This window comes from Zootoca vivipara, chromosome 9 (assembly GCF_965207765.1).
Source record: "Zootoca vivipara chromosome 9, rZooViv2.hap1.1, whole genome shotgun sequence".
In the NCBI taxonomy this organism is placed as follows: domain Eukaryota; kingdom Metazoa; phylum Chordata; class Lepidosauria; order Squamata; family Lacertidae; genus Zootoca; species Zootoca vivipara.
Genome location: NC_142592.1, coordinates 40,668,576 through 40,693,444, shown reverse-complemented (window position 1 = coordinate 40,693,444; position 24,869 = coordinate 40,668,576). Strand labels below are relative to the sequence as shown.

General features: G+C 40.8%; 2 protein-coding genes and 1 non-coding gene across 6 annotated transcripts in view; all 3 read right to left on the bottom strand.

Annotated features, from left to right (window-relative positions):
* The window catches only part of LOC118090976 (putative RNA-binding protein Luc7-like 2), a 30,242-nt gene extending 20,780 nt beyond the window's left edge, over window positions 1-9,462 (bottom strand). For 3 of the 4 annotated variants that reach the window (XM_035127456.3, XM_035127454.3, XM_035127453.3), the window contains exon 1: window positions 3,476-3,869. Coding sequence is in view for 2 of the 4 variants with exons in the window: in XM_035127453.3 (XP_034983344.1) it covers window positions 3,476-3,536 (61 nt within the window). In the remaining 2 variants the exon portion in view is untranslated. Of the gene's footprint in view, window positions 1-3,475; window positions 3,870-7,342; window positions 7,491-9,323 lie in introns of those variants that run through there. The other variant, XM_088652061.1, reaches the window with a different exon arrangement.
* A 1,128-nt stretch (window positions 9,463-10,590) lies between these two features.
* TRNAR-CCU (transfer RNA arginine (anticodon CCU)) lies at window positions 10,591-10,663 on the bottom strand. The gene has a single exon. It is a non-coding gene; the product is annotated as a tRNA-Arg (tRNA).
* Window positions 10,664-18,972: 8,309 nt separating this feature from the next.
* UBN2 (ubinuclein 2) overlaps window positions 18,973-24,869 on the bottom strand; it is a 48,513-nt gene continuing 42,616 nt past the window's right edge. The window contains exons 15-17 of the mRNA XM_035126928.3: window positions 22,893-23,139; window positions 22,029-22,118; window positions 18,973-21,309 (exon numbers count right to left, since the gene is read on the bottom strand). Coding sequence (XP_034982819.3) covers window positions 21,260-21,309; window positions 22,029-22,118; window positions 22,893-23,139 — 387 coding nt within the window. The 3' untranslated portion in view covers window positions 18,973-21,259. The remainder of the gene's footprint in view (window positions 21,310-22,028; window positions 22,119-22,892; window positions 23,140-24,869) is intronic.

The following is a 24,869-nucleotide window of genomic DNA, read 5'->3' as shown; positions in this document are numbered from 1 at the left end:
TGACAACAATACTAGGAAAGGTTCTGGAACAGACAATTAAACAGTCAGGCTGTGACCACTTAGAAAAGGATGCTATGATTACTAAGACCCAGCATGGGTTTCTCAAAAACAAGTCATACCAGACAAGGCTCATTTTCTTTCTTGATGGTGTTACAAGCTTGGCGGATCAGGAGAATGCTGTGGACATAGTGTTATCTTGATTTCAGTAAGGCTTTTGCCAAAGCACCCCATGATATTCTTGCAGAGAAGCTGGTAAAATGTGGGCTGGATGAAGTAACTGTTAGGTGAATTTGTAATGGGTTGACTGAACCCAAAGAGTGCTCATGAAGAGTACCTAGACATGCTGGAAAAGAGTGACAAGTGGGGTGCTGCAGGGTTCTATCCTGGGCCCGTTGTTGTACAGTACATCTTTATAAATGACTTGAATAAATTTAATTAACTAATTGAGGGGAGGCTCATAAAATTTGCAAATGACATCAAACTGGGAGGAGTAGCTAATGCCGCCTAAGACAGAATCAGGATTTTTAAAAGGCCATAACAGGTAGGAGAACTGGGTCAAAATGAACAAAAGGAATTTCAATAGGGACAAATGTAAGGTTCTACACTTAGGCAGGAAGAGCCAGCAGCACCAAAATAATATAGGGGACAACTGGCTTGCCAGTAACATCTGTGAAAAGGATCTAGGGGTTAACATGAGTCAACTATGTGATGCAACAGCGAAAAAGCTAATGCTATTCTAGGGTGCATCAACCGAAATCTAGTGTCCCAATCAAATGAAGTCATAGTACTGCTCTGTTCTGCCTTAATCAGACCACATCTGGAGTACTGTGTCCAGTTCTGGGCACCACAATTTAAGGACACTGACAAGCTGCAACGCGTGCAGAGCAGGGAAACTAAGCGTTATGAGGAACTGTTGAAGCAGTTGGGTATGTTTAGCCTGGTAAAGAGTTGACAGAGGAGATATAAGAGTCATCTTCAAATATCTAAAGGGCCGTCACATGGAAGAGGGAGCAAGATTGTTTTCTCCTGCTTTGGAGGCTAGGACCCAAGCCAATGGATTCAAGCTACAAGAAAGGAGATTCTGACTAAGCATTGGGAAGAACTTTTTGATGGTAAGAGCTCTTCAACAGCATCTATTGCCCTTAAAAAGTTTCTGCATAAAAACACACTGCCAGCATGTGTGAAAGTTGACCAAGAACAAATCCCCTGCTCTGAAAGAGACAAAAAGTAAAACACATAGGTTTTAAATGAAAAAGTTCTCTCACCTGATCTAGCAACAGCGTAACAACTTAATTAATTTTTGTCTAAAAGAAACCACCTCTGAACTTTTGTGTAGAGCACAAATATTCACTTCCACACTTAGCATCCCAACTCCAAGTCCACAGTTTGGTGACATTGTTATTGTCCGTGTACAATGGGATGACCTGCCTTCTGCCATACATGAAGCAACAATCAATTGCTTCAGGCGACTTGTTAAAACATATGTCTTTGCCCAGGCATTTCCTGGCCCATGATCTCAGACCCTGTATTTTATTTGAGTGAATTTCCTGAATTTTTGGTTTTATATTTTTTTCTGGTTTTCTGTTGTACAGTATTATTGTTCTTAAGTTGTACAATGCTTACAGCTCAGCTTTTCATTAAACAAACAAAATTTTAAAAAGCATAGGAAAAACAACCAAACTATAAAAATACAAATTTGAAAAATAAATAAAGCTCTCAGCCTTGCTTCTTTCCCAAGACTTGCTTGGTGTGCCAGCTCTGAAACTAGTAGGAATGCTCTCACAATATCTTGCAGGACAATCTAACTTCTCAGGAAAGCATTCCCACCTTGTCCATATCTGGTGGGGTGTATTGTAATGTGATGCTATTCCAGTGATACTCAAGTGGACAGGGGGTCATATGGACATACTTTTAAAGGATGCCAGGAGAAGCTTGTCGTCATTTCCCCGCAAGGAAATTAACCAAAGGGAAGCTGATTTAGATGAAACAGTAAGAAAGACTCATAGAATCATAGTAGACCGAGCAAGCTGCCTATGCAAGTTGTTGAATCACTTTACCGTATTTGAGTTTCTTTAAAGGACTGAATATGTGTCAATATCTACTTTTAATATAGCAATACAGTGGTACCTCTACTTACGAATTTAATGCGTTCCGAATGCACATTTGTAAGTCGAAAAAAATTGTAAGTCGAATCCCATAGGAATGCATTGGGAGAAAAAAATCGTAAGTAGAAGCAACCCTATCTAAAAATTCGTAAGTAGAAAAAATCCTATCTAAACTGCATCCAAGATGGCAGACGGAGCTCCATTCGTAAGTAGAAACATTCGTAAGTAGAATTATTCGTAAGTAGAGGTACCACTGTACATTCACTGCTCAACATTTTTCCTTCCTCAATAACCTATTGAGTGCCTATAATAGCTTTTTCAGTAAGGACTAATATTAGCTCACTAATGGCTGAATGCTTTGAATTCTATTCAAATCTATGAACAGGCCACTAGAATATTTGCTTACTGCTGCTGCTGCCTTTACTAATGAGATATTTGGTCAAAACAGCCCCTTTTCAAAGAATGTACTTCTAAGGTGTTTTATTTCAGGTACCATTGATTTTCAAAGTGAAATTAAAAGGAAAAAGCTAGAAACAAACAAATTCCCAACGAGAGCCTGTGTGGTGTTGTGGATAGAGTTGGACTAGGACCTGAGAGACCAGGCTTCAAATCCTCACTCAGCCACAATGCTCACTTGGTTACCTTGAGCTAGCCACAGCAGGGCTGTTGTGTGAATAAAATGCAAAGAGGGATGGTAACCATGTATGGTACTTCAAGCTCCTTGGGAGGAAAGGTGGGATATAAATAAGATATATAATAAAATACATAAATGCAGAATTTTTAACAGATCTAGACAATGCCTAAAATTTCTATTAAAAATGCTTCTCTGCAATGTTAGTTATATAGGATTGACTTGAAATGCTGGTTTGGGTCAGATCTCCAGTAGGCAAAACATATATGACAGTTACAGTGCCCGAAATGACCTGATGCTCCCCCTACCCCGGTCAGAATAAGGTGAACTGCTGTTTCACTGATGAGCCAAAATGAAGAGTGGAACGGGGAATTTAATAATTAACTAGTCCAGCCCATATCCTTTTGAGTACTTCACTGCCAACGTTGCCCCTGCGTGCGTTGCAGACCAAAGAGGCGCCCTTCTTCGCAGTAGGATGCATCCCTCTCCCGCTCCCTGCACACCCGCATCGGCATACTGTACACACGTCCCTCTTACAAATCGTAGTGGCGGCACCAGAGCGGGGGCCTCAAACCCTGCCTTAAGCCCCGCCCATGAATGGGAGGAAAAAGGATCCACGGCGCAGGACCTGCCAATCATCGCAGTAGGCCTTTCCTGCTCCTTCTGCTCTCTTTCCCCGCGACCGAGGGGGACGCGCCCCCGCCCTCTCCGAGCCTGACAAGCAGGCAATCATTCTTACCGTCCCGGGAGGTGCCCATAAGCTGGTCCAGCATCGCGCGCATTTGGGCCTGTGCCGACATCCTGAAAGCGCGCGGGACCCGGCAGGGCCGGCCGAGTCCGAATAAGCCCCGCCCACAGCGGCCTAGAAGATGTCGAAGCCGACGCCGCGGTCGCTTCTTCCAGGGGCGAGCTCAAGCGCACCGTCTCTCACACGCTCTTCTCCTTCGAAGGCGGCGCCGCAGCCGAAGCGTCGCCTTTTGGCTTCCGTTCTTACGGAAAAGGGAAGCGGGTAACCGCCTCGTGCTCGTCGGTATCTGAGGGCCGACAGTCCCCCCCGCGCGCTCACCCCTTTCTCGCCTGCCTCGCTAGGCGCGCGCGCGCAGCCTGGCAGTAACGGACATCCTTGCGCGCGCGCGCGCTCCCGCCTTCCCCGACTATTTGTATCGCTCTGATTGGCTAAACCAAGCGCTCGACGAGCCTGCGACGTCAGGCGTTCTCGCCTCCTGCCGTCTTGCCTTCGGGTCGCCGCTTGAGCTGATTGGAGGAGACACCCGTACCCTCTTTCTGTGACGTTTTGTCCTTTGAATCAGACGAGCGTCAGCGGCCTAGCAGATGTTCTTAAAGAGAAAACTACTCCTTTCGCCACAGCCTTGGAGGAAGCTCACTTTCCTCTCCACCTCTTGAAACTTCAAAACTATTTAAACTGTCCACAGTTTTGAGGTGAGAATAGCTTCCTCGTTTTTGAATAGGGTGGCTAGAGGGTGTACATGAACCTGACATAAACCAAGAAGTCCCAGTTTTAAATTCCCACTAACCCTGCGCCTGTTACTGTCTTTGAGCATATCCTTCACAGGCCTATGGTCTGAAACTGTAGGCCACTCTAAGCTTCTTGATAGATGGATGGAATAAAAATAAATAATAAGTTTAGATTCGTCACCAGTTGCATATTACATGGTACTAGTTGTGCAGTTCAATATATGGGTGCATCTAACTGGACAGATCGTGAAGCTGAGGCTCCAATACTTTGGCCACCTCATGATAAGAGAAGACTCCCTGGAAAAGACCCTGATATTGGGAAAGATTGAGGACACAAGGAGAAGGGGATGACAGGACGGGATGGTTGGACAGTGTTCTCGAAGCTACGAACATGAGTTTGACCAAACTGCGGGAGGCAGTGGAAGACAGGAGTGCCTGGCGTGCTATGGTCCATGGGGTCATGAAGAGTCGGACACGACTAAACGACTAAACAACAACAAACTGGACCTAATGGTCAGGGGTCCCTTTACCTTTTTAGTATATACGTAGATCAGCTCCTATTTTCAATTTATGGATATATTCAAATGAACCATCCATTCTTAACTTTGATGGATGAATTTCACTTTGCTGCAGCCTGGGGATGGGCAAGGTGTTTGGCAGAATGTAGCCAATTGCCTTCTTGCACGTTATGTACCTTGACTACAGTATTAGTAGTGTTGAAAGAGGCAGTTGTGAGACCTCTAAAGACTTCTTCTTTTGACATACCCCCCCAAATGAAAACAATGCATGGCCCTTGAGTGATTGCCATACAAACCCATTCACCCTTCTGGATCTACAGTGGTACCTTGGTTCCCAAACAGCTTAGTTGCCGAACAAATCAGCTCTGAAACACCACAAACGCTGCTAATGTTTTTCGGAAGCCAAACATCTGGTGCAGCTTCCAATTGAGCACAGGAAGCTCCTAAAGCCAATCGGAAGCAGCACCTTGGTTTTTGAACAGTTTCGGGAGTCGAACAGACTCCTGGAATGGATTGTGTTCAAGAACCAAGGTACCACTGTATTTCAATTAAGCTTCAATACAAAAACACATTTGGTTGCCCAGGTGGATGGGCTATACCAGGAGAGAGAAATGCATTGTGGCCTAACCTGTTCAGCATCTCTAGAAAGCTTTTGATATCATTGACTGTATCTTCTGAATAGGTTGTATGGGTTAGGACTGTATTTTAGTGGTTTCAGTCCTGACCTAGACAGCCAATTCCAGAAGGTGGTCCTGGAAGACATTATTGTATTTATACTTTAGGGTCCATCTAGTTTCCTATACATTTATGTTTATTTATTTAATATATTTATACCTACATTTTAGGATACTTTCAGAGAGCAACTTACAAAAATGTGAAATGAAACATAACAATGTAATAAATGAGGGGAAATGCAACATCAAACAATACAGCATTGCTGGGAAAGTCTTTTTAAAAATCATTTCTTAACATGTACAATCAAATCAGTTCAGCTGGAGATTCCAGTTGTAATCACCTAAGTTCTCTTTTTTGTTACATTAAGGTTAAATAATGGAGTGCTGAATCAGTGTTTGCAAACTGTAACGGATGTGTAAGGCCATTAAACCAAAGATCAATCCAGACAAGTCAGATGTACTGTTAGAAGGTAGCTTTTTTGATCATGGAAGGAGCAGGCCAGTTACAGAACGGTACTGAACAGTGTTGTTTGTATGATTAGCTTCATAGCTAGGGGTTCTACTAAATCCAGGATACTGGATGCTAAAATGATCCTCATGGTATGCAGTACCTTCCAGTAGTGTCTCCTGGACAGAGATCAGTAGCTCATGAATAACCGTCTAAGCAATCTTCAGACTGCGGCAGTGCTTTGAAGACTTCCTAGACATGTTCAATTACTACAAAATGTTTCTGCCAGATTATTAAGTGAAGCAACCATATGCTTCAAACTTCACCAGTTTTTAAATAGCTAGCCTGGCTGCTGGTTCATTTCCAGGTACAATTCAAAGTGCTGGTGATTACCTATAAAGATATATGCAGCTAGGGAACCTGATACCTGAAAAACAGTATTCTATCACACAAGACTGCTTGAACCTTGCAGCTATTTTCAGTACCCCTTTGCTGTGCCCCTCCATCTTAGAAGGATTGGCAAGTAGTGACAGAAAAAAGGGTCCAGTTGGGCATGGCACCTTATCTATGAAATGTCCTCTCTAGGGAGGCCCACCTGGCACTAATGGCCATCTTTTTAGCAGATACAATTTACCGTACTTACATAGGCTTTCTAAAAGTAAGCAATAGTAAGTTTGTAGTTTTTATAACTGTGCTTTACCACATTTTTGATGTTAATTTTTAACTGCTGGTTTTGAATTGGCTAGTTGCAAGGTGGTTGCAACTAGCAATTACCAATTAAATTACCAATTTCCAAGGTAGCTTTGACTGCACTTTTACAATGCATGTTTACTTTGAAGTAAGTTCTGTGTTCACTGGGGCTTACTCCCAGGGAAGTGTGAACAGGATTGCACCCCAAATTAGTATTTCTTAACTCAACAGATCAGAGAAAATCCTGGTTGGGAAAACAGCTGAGTCTTCATCATACGCACTGTGCAGTCTGTATAGTTAACACTTTGTATGGCAGTGCAGGCAGGCTGAAAGGGAAGATGGAATAAGCAACCAAATACAGTGGTACCTCGGGTTAAGAACTTAATTCATTCTGGAGGTCCGTTCTTAACCTGAAACTGTTCTTAACCTGAGGTACCACTTTAGCTAATAGGGCCTCCCGCTACCGTGGCCGCGCAACTTCTGTTCTCACCCTGAAGTAAAGTTCTTAACCCGAGGTACTATTTCTGGGTTAGCGGAGTTTGTAACCTGAAGCGCCTGTAACCCAAGGTACCACTGTATATGTATCAGAAGAGTTGTTTGACTGTACTTTAACACATTTAAGGGCACTGCAAATTTCTGGTTAAGAGTCCTATATTTCATACGTATTTTTATTTGAACAAATGTGTCTTTAAAAATAAAACTCAATACAGCATTCTCATGAAGTAAGAACAAATCTTGTTATATTCACGGCTCCCATCCTTTCCCTCCAGGCTGTTGTGGCAGTTTAAGGCCTACAAGACCAGCTGCTTCCTCTGTTGACCGCTCTCCTTTGCTATGATATTCCTTATGCAATGCTAAGTGTTCTCGGACACTACGCAGAAGACAGAGATAGGTGGCAGCCTGGAAATGTAGGTCATGCTGGGCCCTGCATAATTTTTCACTGGTTACCTGCAGACAGAGAGGTAGGTGAACATAAGAATCTCATAAAAATACATCTATGCGTCAGAATCCCCTCAAGCTGTGAAATTTGCTAAATCTAGATACGTTTTAATTTGATCAGATTATTATGGCCAAGCTAAACAATCATATCAGTTTAGACTAGAATGCCAGCTGTGACCCTACTTAGACAGAGATGGCCTAACATGTCTCTAGTAACCTCCAGATGTTACTGCATTTAACAGTAATCTATATGGAGTTGCTTTTAAAGGAAGTTCAGAAATTGTCGTTAATACACTTAGTCATAGACAATTGTTGACATCTCTCTATCTCTAGAGCAGTAGTTTTCAACCAGTGTGCCGTGGCATCCTGGGGTGCCTTGAATGGTGTTCAGGGGTGTCACGGGCAAGACTGACCTCTGTCTCTCTTTTCTTCTCTCCCTCCTCCGATGCACTCTTGCGTCTCTGCCTCCCAAAAGCTTGCACAGTTTGTTGCAGCCCTGGCTACAAGCTCCACAGGCGAATGGTGCCTTGGGCTGGCCAGGGAGTGCTGGTTGCCAGGAGCTGATGTGGCCTTGGAGTAAGCAAGCAAGCAAGCAGTTGAGGGAGCCCAGCCAGTCCTCCAGCCCTTGCTGTTGGGAATGAACAGACAAGTCCCAGGCCCCTGTGGGGCAGTTTGAGGAGGTACCTCTTTGGAGCGAGGGGGAGCATCTCAGAGACCAGGGGTGGCAGCTATGGCTGCCCAGAGGACTCCCAAGGAGAGGGGAGAGGACAGGAGGCTGAGAAAACACTCCACAAGGGAGGGTGTTCAAAAAAGCGTGAGAGGCTGCCACTCTGCAGGCAAGGGGCGACATAACTGGGCTCCGGAGCCCCACAGGGGTGCCATTCCTGTAGTTGGTCAAGGGAGCCGTGGACTCAAAAAGGTTAAAAACCTCTGCTTTAGAGACAGACATTGGAGTGTGCCTCCAGGGGTACCACTATGTTAGTAGCACCAAAGTGACCTTCCCGGGGCGCAAGCCTGAGCAATGTGTATGGAAGTCCTGCGCTGACCAGACAAGACCCCCCTCTCGGCCTCACTGATGTACAGTAGTCCAAATGAAAGCAGAGCAATACGTTTGGCACCAGCTTGGCTACAGCAGTTGCCAGAAGAAGGCATACAAGGCACCATCCAGCCATCTTAGGGACTCCACTCTGGATTGGTGTGGGTAGGGTTTACTTCTTAGCCTTTTCTTCTCCTGAAGATGTCCCACAAGGCGGTTGGTACTGATTTTTCCTCAGGGTTTACTCCCAAAGCCATTCTCACAAATGTTTATAGTTGCAGGGTGGCTGAGGTTTAGGATCAGAGTTTTCCTTCTCCCAGGTGGGCTCCCTTACCAGGTTGACAAGCCCCACCTGCCCCTCACTTCCCTCTACACCAGCATCTGGAGGGCCAAAGTCTGGGGATGCCTGCTCTACACCATGTGCATAAACAGCCTTCTTTACCACTGGACCCCCTATTGGTCTCATTCGCTCAATTTGCTTTATATCAAGATGATTTTCTTAGCTGATAAAAGCTGGGGACAGACATCAAAAAGAGGGTTGGTATAGGCCCAAAGCTGTTTGGGTGCAATGTACTGGATCCAACAACTTGAACTGGACCCTTAAAACCGCAGGGAGAGGACAGCGGTTACCCTGAGGCGCGAAATGCACTCTATAATTTTATGAAGAGGCTAGACGCTACAGTTATCTACGGCAGTCGCACGCAGCGTGCATTACCGTAACCTAGAAGGTCGACATTATAAGCGACATTACGGGACACACATTCTGTTAACGCAGAGACAGGCGTGCCGACTCCTCACCAACGTACCCGGTGGGCGCGGAAGGCTTCCTTCAGATATTGGTAAGCCTCCGTCTCCCGGTAGGAGCGGCCGCCTTGCACATAGCGGAGCTCGCGCAGCAGACCGCGGAAGGTACGGAGAGGCGAACCCAGCGCCGCCATCTTGGCCAAACACTTCGGTTCCTCTCAGCCAATGAATCGCCGCAGCCCGTTACAAGTTCAGCCAATAAGATCAGCCGACGGGTGAACGCGGAAAAACTCATTTCGCCCGCCCTGCAGGGACGGCAAACAGAGCCGAGATCAACCGAACTCGGAGCCGCGTGGGCGTCGCGGCAGCCTCATGCCTAAGTTCGGGACCGAGGCGTTGGGGTGGGAACTGAACAGGCAGGGCGCGAGGACAAAAACGGATACTGCGATGTAGCGTATGGGCGTAGCCAGGATTTATGTGGGGGGAGGGGGCAGAACCGAGATCCCTGCGATGCAGTTCGTCAGTTAAGTGTTTCCTGTATTTATTTCTCCGATTTGGGAGGAAGCTGCCCCCGCCCCGCTACACCCATGTCTGAAAGCTCAGGCGGGAATTGTAGTTCCGCAAGTCCTGAGGACCGCTTGTTCTCCCAGCACAGAAGTCTTCCCTTTGCGTTACTTCGACTTTCAAAGGTGCCCTGACAGCCAGGCTCTTCCACCGCCAGCCTTGCCTGTAAATAGACTCCCAATAGGGGTCAGCCCTGGTGGGTCCCAGAAAGTGGTCAAAGGCGCCATAAAGGCTTAGCACATTCGTGGCGTAAACCTCCTTTTATGAAGTGGGCTGGGGTCCACCAGATTTTATGCCATAAATGTGCTAAGCCTCCGTGTGCTGAAGACGAGGACTGTGAAATGATGAGTTTTACTGTGGAAAGGCTGTGTAAAATGAACACGCCGCACGAAAGCTACGCACAGTGACAAAGTTACTCATAAGTAGTATCGAGAGAGCGGAATATTACTACTCTGCGTGCGGCTCACGTTACCGTTAGCATAACTGTAGTTGATGCAAAATAAAAATAAAATAGAAAAATTCCTTCCAGTAGCACCTTAGAGACCAACTAAGTTTGTCATTGGTATGAGCGTTCGTGTGCATGCACACTTCTTCATTTTTATTTTGTTTCGACGGCAGACCAACACGGCTACCTACCTGTAACTGTAGCCTAGTTAATGCAGTTTGTGCCTTTCTCCGACCACCGCGCTGAGAGGAAGCCTAAGTCTTCAAACAGCATCAAAATGTACTGTAAACTGAAGAGGGAGGAAGGGTGGGAAAAAACTTCACCCCAGATGGGACTCGAACCCACAATCCCTGGCTTAGGAGGCCAATGCCTTATCCATTAGGCCACTGGGGCTAACATAGTTCTAAGTCTTCCAATCCTGTTATTGTACCTAACATCGCATTTTTCGTATACAGATCCCACCCCTTCCATACACGTCGCAGGTTGCTCATCCGGCAACACTGTGACGTTTGCATGCCGGACGTTGCCCCACAAATTTCTAGACACACGAATGCGCCCATAGAGCTAAGTAAGGGCTTTCTGCATTGCGAAGGAACTCCGCCCCACCCGCCTTCTCTTGCCTTTCATATCAGAAGCCTCCACGTGCGGATTAAGAGTGCTGGAAATATAAAGGAATCAGTGTGAGAATAATAAAAAAGTAGGGCAAGGCTAGAGGCTTTCTTTTGTGGCAGTGCTTTGAAGTTTGAAGTAACTCTGATCTCTTCACTCAAAAACCCTTATTTGTTTATAGGAGGTCTTTGTCTCCATAACTGGCAGAAAGCGGAGTGGGTGATTTGATTTGATTTAAGTTAAAGGCCATTCGCCTCTTGCAGAATGAAGACCGGGAAGAGCAAGGGTGTTGAACACTATGGTTTATGCGTTTGTTTCGTTCATACATAAACATATTTACAAAGAATATGCATATAACAGCCTTTGCATGTTTATTCAGAGGCAAGCCACCACAGCATTTTTCTTCCAAGATAAACGTAACAGAGCTTTAAAAACACATTGCTTTTCTTTCCTAGTTATTTGCTCACCTACCATCCTTGTAAAATGTATCACTGTTTTAAAATGCTTGCAAAATATCATGCATCCCTTTTTTCATTAGCATAGTTCTGCTAATAATTCCTCCAGCTTCCAAACTTGCCTACAAGGAGGCTTTTTAAAAAAACTATTCAACAGTTTATTAAGGGATGCTTTACATATTATTCACAACAATCCTGTCACCTGAGTAAATAGTGTATGGCAGCTCTACAATGGGCAATAAATATCACCAGTTCATCAGTTCTATCGGAACTGGTTGTATATGAAAAAGCTCTAACAGTGTTTCTGTGTACAATTACTTCTGCACAATTCAAGTACAGAATTAGGAAAAAGAGTAATGGTAACATGACGTTATAATGCAGTAACATGACAATATAATGCATCCCATGCCTGGATTACAAGCAGTCTTTCCCCATCTTAGGTTGGAATCCTCCGTGTTGAGGTCTGACCTGACCAGTCATGTATGCCTTAGTAACATCTGGATTAGACTACTGCAAGGTGCGATTGTGAGGGTGCCTGTGCAGTATTCAAAAGCCTCAATGGGAACAAAATTAAAATTAATACAAAAGAAATCTGCAAGAGGCACTGGCAGTTAATATTGGTGTACTGTAATCCTCATTAGCTCCCAAATCCATTTGCAGGACCAATTCAATGTACTGGTAAAGGTAAAGGTAAAGGGGCCCCTGACCATCAGGTCCAGTCACGTCCGACTCTGGGGTTGCGGCACTCATCTTGCTCTATAGGCCGAGGGAGCCAGTGTTTGTCCGCAGACAGTTTCCAAGTCATGTGGCCAGCATGACAAAGCTGCTTCTGGTGAAGCAGAGCAGCGCACGGAAACGCCGTTTACCTTCCCGCCGGAGCGGTCCCTATTTATCTACTTGCACTTTGATGTGCTTTCGAACTGCTAGATGGGCAAGAGCTTTAAAACCCTAACCTGCCTGGGTCCAGGATAGCTTCTAGCTGAATCTACCTGCTCTCTTGCATTCTTAGTCAAGGTGCTGCTTCACATGCCACTGTCACGAAAGAGCATTTTTGACAACTGGACCTAGACTGAGGATTTTTCTTCACATGTAGTCTTGACAACACACAACCCTTTTCTTGCTTCTGTAAATATATTTTTTGTGATCATCTGGGGATCAGGTATATCAGTTTTTGCTTTGATATTTTGTTTTTTCATTCTAAATCAGTATTGTCCTCCCTATACTGTTAAGTTTTGTTGGGTTTAAAAAATGCATTATTTGATAGCAATATTGCATGTTTTAATGGCTTCAAATAGATAGCAGAAAAAATAAATAGCAGAAGACAGATGGGCTTATATGTACATTCCTCTTTATTTAATACAGCACAGACACATGACACATACAAAAGGGGGAAAAACACTCATGAAGGCCCTGCCATAGTAAGAACAGGAACACCTACACTCAGTTGAACAAGGCTCCCACTTCAGATCAGATATCTGCTAGCTAACTACAGATGCATTCTTAGAGGAAGTCTGTTGCAAAAAAAAAAAAAAAATCTGCACCCTGTTTGGAATTGTGAAAACTGGGAATTCCTGGACTTCAGAGGCAGGCATGCCATTGAAGAATATTGCTTGCTTCTGACATCAAGCAATTTTGGTTCTGGAACAAATATGTGTTATTCAATATGTTATTGTTCAGGTCCAAACCATGATATAGTGTGCTAGGAATAAAAGTATTTGTTTCCCAGATAAATAGCATTTTAAAAATTGAGCAAACCTTAATATACACTTAAAACTGGGGCAGGCAATTGTGACAGCAGCTTTCCCTTTTTCCTACTCCAGTTTTAGATGGATAGTAAGCAAGCACCAGTTCTGGTGAGGAGCCTTACATACTTTAAAAAAGAACAAAAATACAAAAAGGAGGGTGGATAGGGGTATTTACAAAATTCATGGCTGGTACAGTACATCATTTAAGACACACTATGCTACAATCTTTCAGGTCCTGAGATTATTACAAAAAAGTTAATTCAAATATTGTGTTCAGATTCGGTTTGAGAGAGGAGGAAAAGATAAAATCAGTTACGCCACGTCAGTAGAACACATCTCCCTAAAAAGCAAAACCAAAAGCAGTTGGCACCAGTTATCAAGTAGCTGTGTTTGGCTACTCAAGCCCCCATCTCTAAGAGAAGCCATTTATATTTGTTGCATGGAGTATATTATCACATGGAAGATGTTTTAGGAGAGTATTCTCCCCACATGAAGCCAAAGGTTTCCCCTTCAGTTACATAAAAACTCCAGTACTAACTCATAAAGTAAGCCTACATGTAGAACCTAGAACACAGATACTGCTTCAGATGTGTTTGCCAAGTATGGTTTATTGCAGCACCACTACTTGATAAGGAAGCTTGTTACATTAAGGAGGGGTATACAAACTAGTAATTTTTAAAAACTGCTCATGTGTCAATTCTGTCAAGTAGTGAGCTAACCATGTAGAAGTTTTCTCATTTTGTATAACCTCTTCTATTAAAATGTATAGCCAACTGAGCTAGGTATTAAAAGCTTACTTCTCCACCAACTGAATGTTAATAGGTGAGGAAAACACACACACACACACACACACACAATTCAGCAGAAAGGTTAGAAATGCTAGCCTTTTACCGGTAACTTCAAAACTCTACTGTTGATTGATTCCCTTTATTAGGAAATGCATTTTATTCTTTCATTCCAGAATAATTTCTGCTCAATGCTCTGAATTTATAATGACACAGGCACTCACTTATAATAAACATATTGTGACCCAGAAAATACCAACGGATGAAATGTAATGTTCAGGTCTGAATGTGCTAAGAGGGGGAAAGGGGGAGAGCTAGTTTATAATGCTGAAAATTCAACGCTGCTCAGCAGGTTTGAGGTCAGGTTAAGCTTATTTTAAAGTAATGTAAGCATAATTGAGTTTTTGCTTGCTTATCCTTAGAATCTACCTCCAACACTGAGAATGAATGACAAAAGTGCACCAGTCGCAACATCAGGAAGTTTTGTCAGACAATTATTTAAACCACAGAAAGTCCAACACTGAAAGGTGCAAGAGGAGGCAGAAAAGTATCAGGATTCTAACTTGACTTACATTTAGAGGAGGGTATATCTAGAGGAAGAGTTAGTTAAAATGTCCAACACTTCTCTGTGTACAGGTGAGGTATTCATTCATTTGCAGATTTATCAAGTTCTGTTTGCTGATGGTAATGAAGGATATTTCTCCCATAGTTACGTGTTTTATGTCTGCATATTTGATAATGTCAATCAAGGCATTACATCAACAGATTTTAATAGCGCTCTTAAGGCCATGAAGTTTCTTCATGGCACTAGCTTTGAACTGGTGAAAGTCTTTTTGCTTTTTATCTAGTTTAATTTCCATGTTACAAAAATATTTCTGTAGTATACACATTCAAAAAGCTATATCTTGTTTCTTTGGGTAAACATCACACCAGCATGGGAAATGTACACTGTATGTGCTACTGAATGATAAGTCTAGTTATATGCATAGTTTATTTTACTGCCTACTGAATCAAACTAAGGCCTTGTAGAGAAGGGAAAGGATGAAAACAAAGACCATCCCTGCCCCCCTGTGCTGAAAACCAGTTGCTTCTAAATAAACATTGAGCGCCATGCCTACCATTTAGCTTCCTGTGAATTTGCTTGTTTCTGCCAATTTATGTTTTATGTCAGACAAGAGCATATCCAGTTGTTATCTTTGCTGCTAAATGTCAGCACAGCAAGTGAAAAACCCTCAGTCCTTAATAAGGTGAAAATTAATTGAATGTAGCGTACACTATTTAACCGTCTACAACAGGAATGGGAGAAGGCTTCAGAAAATTATTTGTTATATGGAACAAAGACATTCTTATCCTGCACAAAAACTGCTCCACAATGCAACATTTATTGTAAGATAAAAACTAGAGAACCCTGGTTTTCTGCTGTGCCAAATGAAAGGATAATTCAATTAGGGAAAAGAACTGAAAATGGTCAAACATGGAGCTTTTATTTCCTGGAGCGAGTGAGTCGAATGGTTCCTTAGCTTAATCTCAAAGCTCTTTTAAAACTTCAACCACCAAAAAATTGGTGGGAGCTGTAAAAGGCAAAAGCGTCCTGAGAAGTGGATTCAGAGAAGAGTAAGAGCAATTTCTGCATGGTCACACTGATTCCACACCACATTTCCTTAATACCTTCACCCATAGAAAATGACACATTTCAGGGTTCTTTGATGAAGTTATGTTCAGAGCAAGCTCATTTTTTCCTAAATGATGTAAGTTCCTTAAAGCTTAATTTTAGGCCACAGCTCGGGCTTCAAACAAACAAGGGCATGGCAGTCTCTCTCTTCCCTCCCAATTAGAACATTCCTTGTTAAATGGAAGTTTGTTCAAACCCCTTTTTGACTAGAGGTAGAACAATCTCCTCTCATATTTGCACTGGAATTAGGAAGAAACTAACTCACTACATAGATAATATCTCCCTCAGTCACAATGAGCCACCTTCACCTGAACAGGTATAGCAGTATTCAGCACTGAGTGCCCAACCATTGAGTCAGAATTATTTGGACAGAATGCAACTTATATTTGTTTTCGAGATAGTAAAACCTTGTTAAATAATACACTGTTAAAGAAAATCCAGATTACTTTTTTACAAATATATAACAAGCTTTAAAATGCACATTTACTCATTCTGATTGCTAAGTTGCATTTTTTACTATTCTCACAGTTCATTAATTTACAGTAGTAGGCGACATAAAAATATTGACATTAAGTGAAATCCTGTTGTGATTCTTTGCTTGAAAGTAGTTTGCTACTCTTTAATTTAGCAAGTTTGTTACTTAATTGCAAGATTCTTATGTGACTAATTCTGACACAGATTTTTAGATACAGTATGTATCTGAGCAACACAAGGAAGCTCAATGTGCATGGGAAACAGTTACTTTAAGTAGGAATATTTAGTCACTACTGTCACCAGATACAGTAGCTGCCTAGAGATCCAAAAAACAGGTTCCTCAGATGGGGTAGAACAATATGAAAAGGATTCTACCTTTTTAGCCAGCACTTTTTGTGCTGCTGGAACTGAAATTAACTTTGCTAATCTGATATAAGTAGTACAAATTCTTGATACTATTTCTATAACTTGTGGAAATTTGTTCAGTCCTTCTTCTTCTTTTGCTAAGAATGTTATATTTTGTTGAGAATTGTGTCACACTTTAGGAATACCAGTTCAAGTTTATTCAATATTTATACCACTATCAGACTAGCACTTTTATACTAAAATTTAATATGCAACCTGAAACTCCAGTGAGAATAGTTCAGTCCATTTCCAACTAACCACTCACTTCCTTATAGTTGCTCAAATACACCTAATTACTGTACTCTCACCTGTGTCTATGTTCACCTTTGTAAGTAAACATTAATGCTACAGAAAACATATGAAACATTAGGGCTCTCGGGAATACTGCCATGTGTGAAAGCAAGCACCTAATAATGAATGCCATGATACAGCAGTGATAACATTACACACACTAATTACAGAAGGGAAAAGTCATTTTAACAGCATAAAGTCATATTGGCAGGTTCAAGGTTCTTTCAAATACCTCCTAGCACTTTAGGACCTCTGAGTATACTTTTTGAGGAAAGTTGGGAACAAAGAAACAAAGAAAAGGCACTTAACCAAAGGACAAAGGCCTGAATCAAGTAAGTTGGAGTGATAACACTATTCAGAGACAGAATCAAATTATATAAAAACTTTTACACGTTGCCATAAAATTAAATTGCATAAAATGTTGATCAGTTGTTTACCTTTGTGTTTAGTTTTTAGAAAATAGAAAAAGCAAGCAATTCTACAATGACCAACACTGGAAGCGACCTGGGTGAAAACCTTCCAAAGCTTAGCCTGACTGCAGGCTTTACTTCTTCCCTGCAATACTATCCTGATAAATTCCAAAAATAAAAAAATAAGCACAGTCACTATATCTGTTGCCAATGCACTCCAATAAATCAAGACATTCTAATCTTCCTGTGGGCAACCAACTCTAAAACCAATCTGTAAACTAATTTAAATTTACTTATAAATATAGCTAAAAGTTCTTTCCACGAATGTAGCAGCAAACAAAAGACAGTTGGGAGCTTTAAGAGACTATCTGTCAGATGATTATGGTTCCGTATAACTGATGGTAGCTTCGGAATTGCAGAATCTTTTGTACCAAGTGGAGAGGCTATGCAGAGGTTGGATTAGACTGCTAAAAATGGAAAGAAGTGTCATCTTGCTTGTCTACCCCACTTCCAGCCTATACTACTGGATAAATTATAAGTCACTTCTTATTTCATAAAACAGATGTCAAACCCACAGCACCCACACCTGGGACTTTGACAACATTCCCAACCATCTTCCGGGAGACAAGCAGATATAAAAGTCTGAACAAAAAGGAGTAATTTAAACCATCAACTTTTATCTTAGGGTTGGAGGAGAACAATATATTGTTAAGACAACTGACGTTTTTGCATTTTGTAGTTCAATGCCTGTATCCTTTATCTAGATTTTGGATAAATTCCAGATAACCTAGAAATTGCTAGTGTGCTTCCATAAGGTTAAGCACACATAGCAGAAGGCATAATTTAAATAATATCCAATTTCCAAACCTGTACTTGAAAATTATTGCTTGTATGAGGCTCAGAGTGAGCTTGCCATTTTAGTTCCTGGTTCAGCTCAGCTGCCCAGAATAACAGCTTTGACTTATTGCTTGTGAATACTGAAGGGGTTAGGACAAGAGCAACTTGAATTCCCGAAGACCTTTAAAAACACCACACAACTAAATGGAATCTTACTATGCAGGAAGTTCATCAAATTAAACCACATTAGAATGCTATTTATACTCTTTCCAGCCAATTCATTAGATCCAACTATTTAGCTAATGTCCCTAAATCTTTTTATTTTAAAAAAAATGCACCTCACTGTGTTGATTCATTCCAGTATCTCCCCCCCCTTTACTGTGCACACAGAGCAGAGTTGGCATCTATCATTATTTTACTGGTGTCACAATGTCTTAAGATATTTACAGCTGGCTGTTTTTGAAACTCGATAATCTGAGAGTTCACATTGTATGCCCAGCTTATTCCCGTTTGACTATTTTTTGTGTGGCAGGGGGATGAACGACTGTGTAGTCTGACCTATCAACTCATTCACTGATTTAATATATTATTAAAATATACATGAGCTATACTGAAGGGGCAGGCAATTTGTGCTATTTTGTTCTAAAGGGGGAAATTTCATTTTCAGTAGCTTAACCATGGACTAAAATTTTGCTTTATAAATACAGAAGAGCTTGAAAGGGAAAAAGTGAAATAAATGAATTGTCTGGTACAATATTTCTATCAGTGATAAACACCTGGAAGCAAAAAACTAAGTCTGCCAGAAAAACATTTGACCTCCATACTTTCTCTTACTGCATATTAGAATAAACAGAGGGGGGGAAATGAATATTGCCTGTCTCAGATTTAGTATTCATAATAAGATCTGCAAAGGCAGACATCACATGTCAAATTCTCACTAAATTCCTTCTAGTTAAGCCAATGTAACCTCACATCTGATGGTATTTCATCGAAAATACATTTCTACCTCACTCAAGTGGTAACTGCATTTATTATTTTTATTTTTTCAACATAGTCAAACTTTTAAGATACATTAAAAAAGGATTCAAAAACATACTTAATTTGCAATGCAGGCTTCAAATTGCTACAAGGGAAAGCTAACACTATAGTAACAAGCTTTCAGAGAATGCAAGATTTTGTATGTTTATGCAGGGAGTATATGCTGTGGTGAACAAGGAAGTTTTTATCTTTATCTCAAGGGGACAGCAAAATGAGTAAGAGAAGAAAATATACCAGTTAATAGTTTGTGACTCTAAGGTTTGGGGGAATGAACCAGCCAAATATATTCTGAACTAAGTATGGCAAGTTTGTAGTCTCTTCTACCAAACTACAAGAAATATTTTAGAAAAATCTTTTGTTTACCTTGTATTTGGTAAAATTCAATATTTAACTGAGTTTTTTATTCCATGATGTTGTGCAAAGTTCTTTATTAGTGGGCTCAACCCAACATTCAGTTACTGTACTGTGTTTATATTATATATTATTTAAATATATGTATATTTTTACATATAGAATTAATGTGAAATCTAAATCAGTAAATATAACATATCTGGCTTTCTAAGATGAAGGAACGTACCTGGAAACAAAAAACGTGTCTGGTAGAAGGCAGCAGCAAGTGTGATCTAGGCCACTATACAATAAAGCTATACAGGTATGTGGGTAGAACACTATGAAGAGAAAAGATTTCTCTGAAGTTTTAATGCAGCCACTCATACTGTCAACAGACAAGCTGCTTGTCTGCTTAAACTGTAGCTTAACCAATTTGCAGTTGAAGTTTCAAATAAACCTCCAGCTATACATGTTCTCCTGCATGCGCATATACCTTTATTGGAGAATGGCCTTCATTTTCAGATTACTTAGATTTTTCAGTTTTTTCAGGCTAGAACTGGTCGAAATGTTCTAATAATATTTTAGTTATGATATATATCAGATTTAAGTGAGAGAAAATAGATACTTTTTACAGAAGAGCACGATGTCTCATGCCTTCTCGATTTTTCTTAACAAAATTATATTTTGATCCAAATATTCCTTCTGTAATAATTATGAAGTGCAATACAAGATTTGCCTCCCCAACATCTAACATATTGCTATCAAAAACTGAATGTCAGCATAGAAGTTGTGTCCCTGTGGAACAAGGGGGTCAGGTTTTATACCTCCTAGCTATGCAGGTATTAGGAATGCTGGAGGTACATATTTTAAGCCAAGGCAGAAGGCACCTCAACTACTCTTTGGAGAAGGCTTTGAACAGTACTGAGAAAAGCAAGACTATGTACAAAAGCAAGCTACATGTAGTTATTGTGAGCTGAAAATCAATACAGTGTGAGACTTTTTAGAGCTATTACAAGAGGGAGAAGAACCAGAGACAAGACTTTCTTCACAAAGGATCAAAACTGGAGATTTCTGGATTATGATTATGAAAAATAAGGCAACTCTGAAGTACAGCAAGATTAAGGGCAGGAAAAGACTTTCTTCAGAAGATACTGAAAGCAAGATCTGGTCTGATGAAGCCAAGTAAGTTCTCATTTTATATTTGAGTATATGAAGTTAAATTGAAGAATGGTTACAGAACACCCTCCGACTTTTCCCTTTGAGAGGGGAAAAACTCTACCCTGGTCAATGACATTACCTACGGTGAACAATCCTCCCCGTCTGTAATCTTTAGGCTCTTCAAAGAGATAGTGACAAAATGGCCTCAGCTTGGTGTGGAGAAAATACTTTCTTCCTTGCTTTTTCTACATAATCACAATTTCTGCTTTATATGCCACATTATCCAAAGCTGTACAGGATGTTCCTAACTGGCATATACTGTAGGCTTCCCTGGGGACAACAGATGTATGGCCTCACTTGCATGATGGATAGAGATGTCTATTTTAGCTTCCTTTCACAGATCCTCTATCAGATATCAGCCTGAAAGAAGGTTTGTGCTGCTGTAGGTTTGACAACTGAATCTATTTGGCCAAACCTTTCTGAGCTATTCAGAAAGGATAAAAGGCTTTGGGAATTCACTAGGAGATATCAAACTATGAACCATTTTTACATGAACACTTTCCTCGTTTTCCTTCTCTCTTTGATCAAGTATTCTTTCCTTTTTCTTTTTCTTTTTCTTCTTCTCCTCCTCCTCCTCCTCCTCCTCACCACAGTGCTTGGAATCAGAATATGTAAACATTGACAGAAACAGCAGCTCTGTGTCCGCGTAAGCACTTTCCCAACTGGTCAGTCTCCATCAGCAAAGCAGAACCACTTTAACTCCCTTGCTCATCAAGGACATCACTGGGTTTTCCTCTGTAACTTAGTGTCCCCTTTACTTTGGCCTCCATCTGGAATTTGAAGATGAAAGGGTGGGATTCATACAAGGTAAATTGTCTTATTATGTAAATTACCCTCATGAAATGTATGTTATATGATGGAAACCTGCATTCCCACTTGGCAGCCTTTACAACAAAAACAATTTTCATGCAACACTTTTGTGGAATTCATTGCCACACTATGTGGTACATTCCGATAGTGCAGCTGGATTCAAGACTGGTAAAAACAAAACTTAGCAAGTACGCTAATACTAAGAGGCCTAGCCATGCCAGATATGCCAGTATCCCAGCACTTGACTCCAGAAGCAAGAATGTGGGAGATAGGTTAATTGGCCTATTTCAGTGAAATTCCACTCCATTTTTTCTGAGAAATATTTATTTGAGAAAAATGCCTTATGAAAGAGCTCGGTTCACTTGTTATTTTATATATGCAGTGACAGATAATGAAAGCATGTGAAAACCCAAAATTCATCCCAAGTTGAGAATTCTCTTTGAGATGTAAGAGATAAACAGGCCCTCAAGCATTCTCAGAAGCCATTGTTAGGTCCTAGTGTTTTCTGGAGTACTTCTGCCAGCTGCCGTCATGGAAATGCTGGAAAAACTGATTCCAAAGCAGTTTTCATTATTGTAGAATTACAAAAGACTTAAGCCATGATGAGAAAATTGTTCTTTCACTTTTAAAAAGTGTTATTTCACTTTCTTTTTCTTTTAAAAAGAATTTTTTCCCTTACCTGTATAAGCTTGCTGCAAGTGAGCAGGCAGAGGTGTGTGAGACAGAGTTGTTGCATGTTGAGCTCCAGGCGGTAAACTCTTCAGTAAATCTAAAGTAGCGTGGATAATAAAAAAACAAATACCACAAAAATTAAAAGCTAATTGATGCAAACAATCTACTTTGCATAAATGCACAAAGCAGCTTTACTCATCTTTGTCCAAAACATCTTCAGTAATGGTTACCAGTTCAATATACATAAGTTCTTTCAGTAAATGTAACAGATAAATTGTTTAAAATGCTAAGTATGCAACTTAATTAAGGAAATATCTATCCTGTTTGATACCGCTTTTGTTTTTAATATACGCTTACCTGTGGTAGTGGAACAAGAAATATAGCTAGATAAATGTGTCAACTTAAGACTTAGTCTAATATCAAACTAATACTGAAATCTACATTTGGTAAATAAGAAGGGGGGAAATTGTTTACAAAAGATGCACTTACGATATACCGTAAAAGGCAAAGCTTATTTTAGATTTTTTAGATTGTAAGTTCATTTTAATCATTTTTTTGGGATGAAGAATGTTAGGGTTTTGTCCCACTTTATAAACAAATAATTCTCAAATTCCAATTATCACAGGGCAGGGCACTTCATCCAGAAAGGAAGTCAAAAATCAGTGTCAAAAATCAATGTGGAAAAACATACATTTTTACATACATAATATTGGGAGTTTAAAAATAGCCATTAACAGCAACCAAAATATAAAACCCTCACCTACAAACTGTGAAGTATTTATAGAGATCCCTGCATTTTCCTTGCAATTAAAGTGTTTCTGTGAAAGGAGGCTTAAAAAATTGGATGGGAAAAATATCAGGCCTTACTTACTCTGCGCTAGGCTGTGGTGGAAAGCCGCTGAGGTAGATCCCGAGTTGGTTGTTACTCCAGCTGTGTCTGTTCCAAAGCCAAGTAGTTCCAATGGGAACTGAAAGGGCACAGTCACAGGAACAAGGCTACCCAGCATCCCAAAAGGAGCCAATGGAGCAGATGTCACATTCTGATTGGTTACAGACACGGGTGATGTCATGAGCGTCAAAGGTGAAGCATTTGCCAGTAATGATGCACCTGTTGTTGACTGTATAGAGACAAGTGTTACTTTTAAATCTGTTTTACAGCTTTTCTGGGATACACCCAAGAAAATAAGGTTAATTATATAAATATCTGAAGTTTTACAATGTAAAACAAGGGTCATGCTTTTCTACACATTGCCTATGTGTCTTCTGGTACAACTTTATAAAATATTCAGGTAGCAGTGAGTGCTGTGTTCCCATTTTATCTTGCCGTTAGTGTAAATTACTGTTTCCACAATTAATAGTTTTAAATGGGAAAGTTTTATAATGCTTCAGCCATTCCCTCAGCTTCTCTTTCCCACAGCATTGCATCCATTGCACTTACATTTAAAATTCAAGATTTTGTAGCAGTGTTACTGAAGGCATAAATTATTTCATAGCACAATTTAATGTATGCTTACTTGGAAGTAAGTCCCAAGGAGTTCAAGGGGCTTATCCCAGTAAGTGTACTCAGGATTGCAGTACTAGTTTAGGGAACAAAGCAGCTATAACCAAGAAACCCTAGTACAAGAAGAGAAGGATTTCTACAGTTATCATAATTTATTATATGTATCACCATTCTAACATGTTCGTTTCACCCTGAAGATATAGGAAGAGCAGACAAGAATCAAATGCAGCAATCTATGAGTGTGTGCTAAAACTATGGCAAGAGAATACTGGATGGTGTTTGGATGAGTTGGCCCAATCTGCCAGGCTATGCCAGGCTCTGCAACTGTTGAGCTACCAGCTTCGCACAATAAACTATGGGTCAGTGGAAGGTAGTGCTGCAGTATGCTGCTGTTAATAGCCAGCGGCTGCAATCTCCTCCTCAGGAACCCTCACACATTTGTGACTTTTTTGGCTTAGCATTATGTGCAAGCCAGCTCTGTGTCAACAAACAGATGCTCTAGAAACTACTGTAACACAGTAAATGCAGAAAAGGACTACATAGAATGGTATGAATGCATGAAGATCAGAAAGCTCTTGGAAGATTTGATGCACAAAGAAGGAAATGTAGAAGCAGAAAATATTACAGTGAAAGCCGAGTTAGGCTTTTAGATGAAGGACTGCAGGTAAGAAGGCTTACAGTATAGCTACACTGGCTGTAGGTCCCACCATTGGATGAAAGGAAGGCTGACAAGCATAGTATTAGCTGCTTTTTCTGCCCAAGGCCCCTCATTAAGAAAGTGGTAGTAGACATGGAGTCTGAAGCAGTTATATACAAGAACGGAGCAAATAAATACTGTATTAATTTTGGGAACAGTTGCTTTTATAAGTAATGCTTTACTTTAAGTAATGCTAGATTTAAGGAGATAGAAATCATTGCAGCTTAAATTATGGCAGGATACCACATAAGAGGAATAAAACATCAGACAAGCACCATTGATTAAAATTGTTCAGACTGACAATATGGACTAACTCATGTGTGTTTAACTCATGAGATGGTGAGGCATATTCCATATAGGAAATTATAGACTAGAATGAATATTAGAAGATAGAACTCGCAGCAAATATCACAGAAAAACACCAGAATTGCTTTGGCTTGCATATCTAGATTATGTTCAAGTCTAAAGTAATATACAAATTTAAAATAACATACTTTTTATAACAAAAAGATAGAAGATGTTGATTAAAATAAGAAAACAGGGGAATGAAACTGCTTTTTCCATGTAATGTGAATTAGCCTTTTCCGTTAAGCCTTTAAAACAAATCTCAACATGTGACTGTAAATATGCTGAAGTTTGCTCCCACTGTG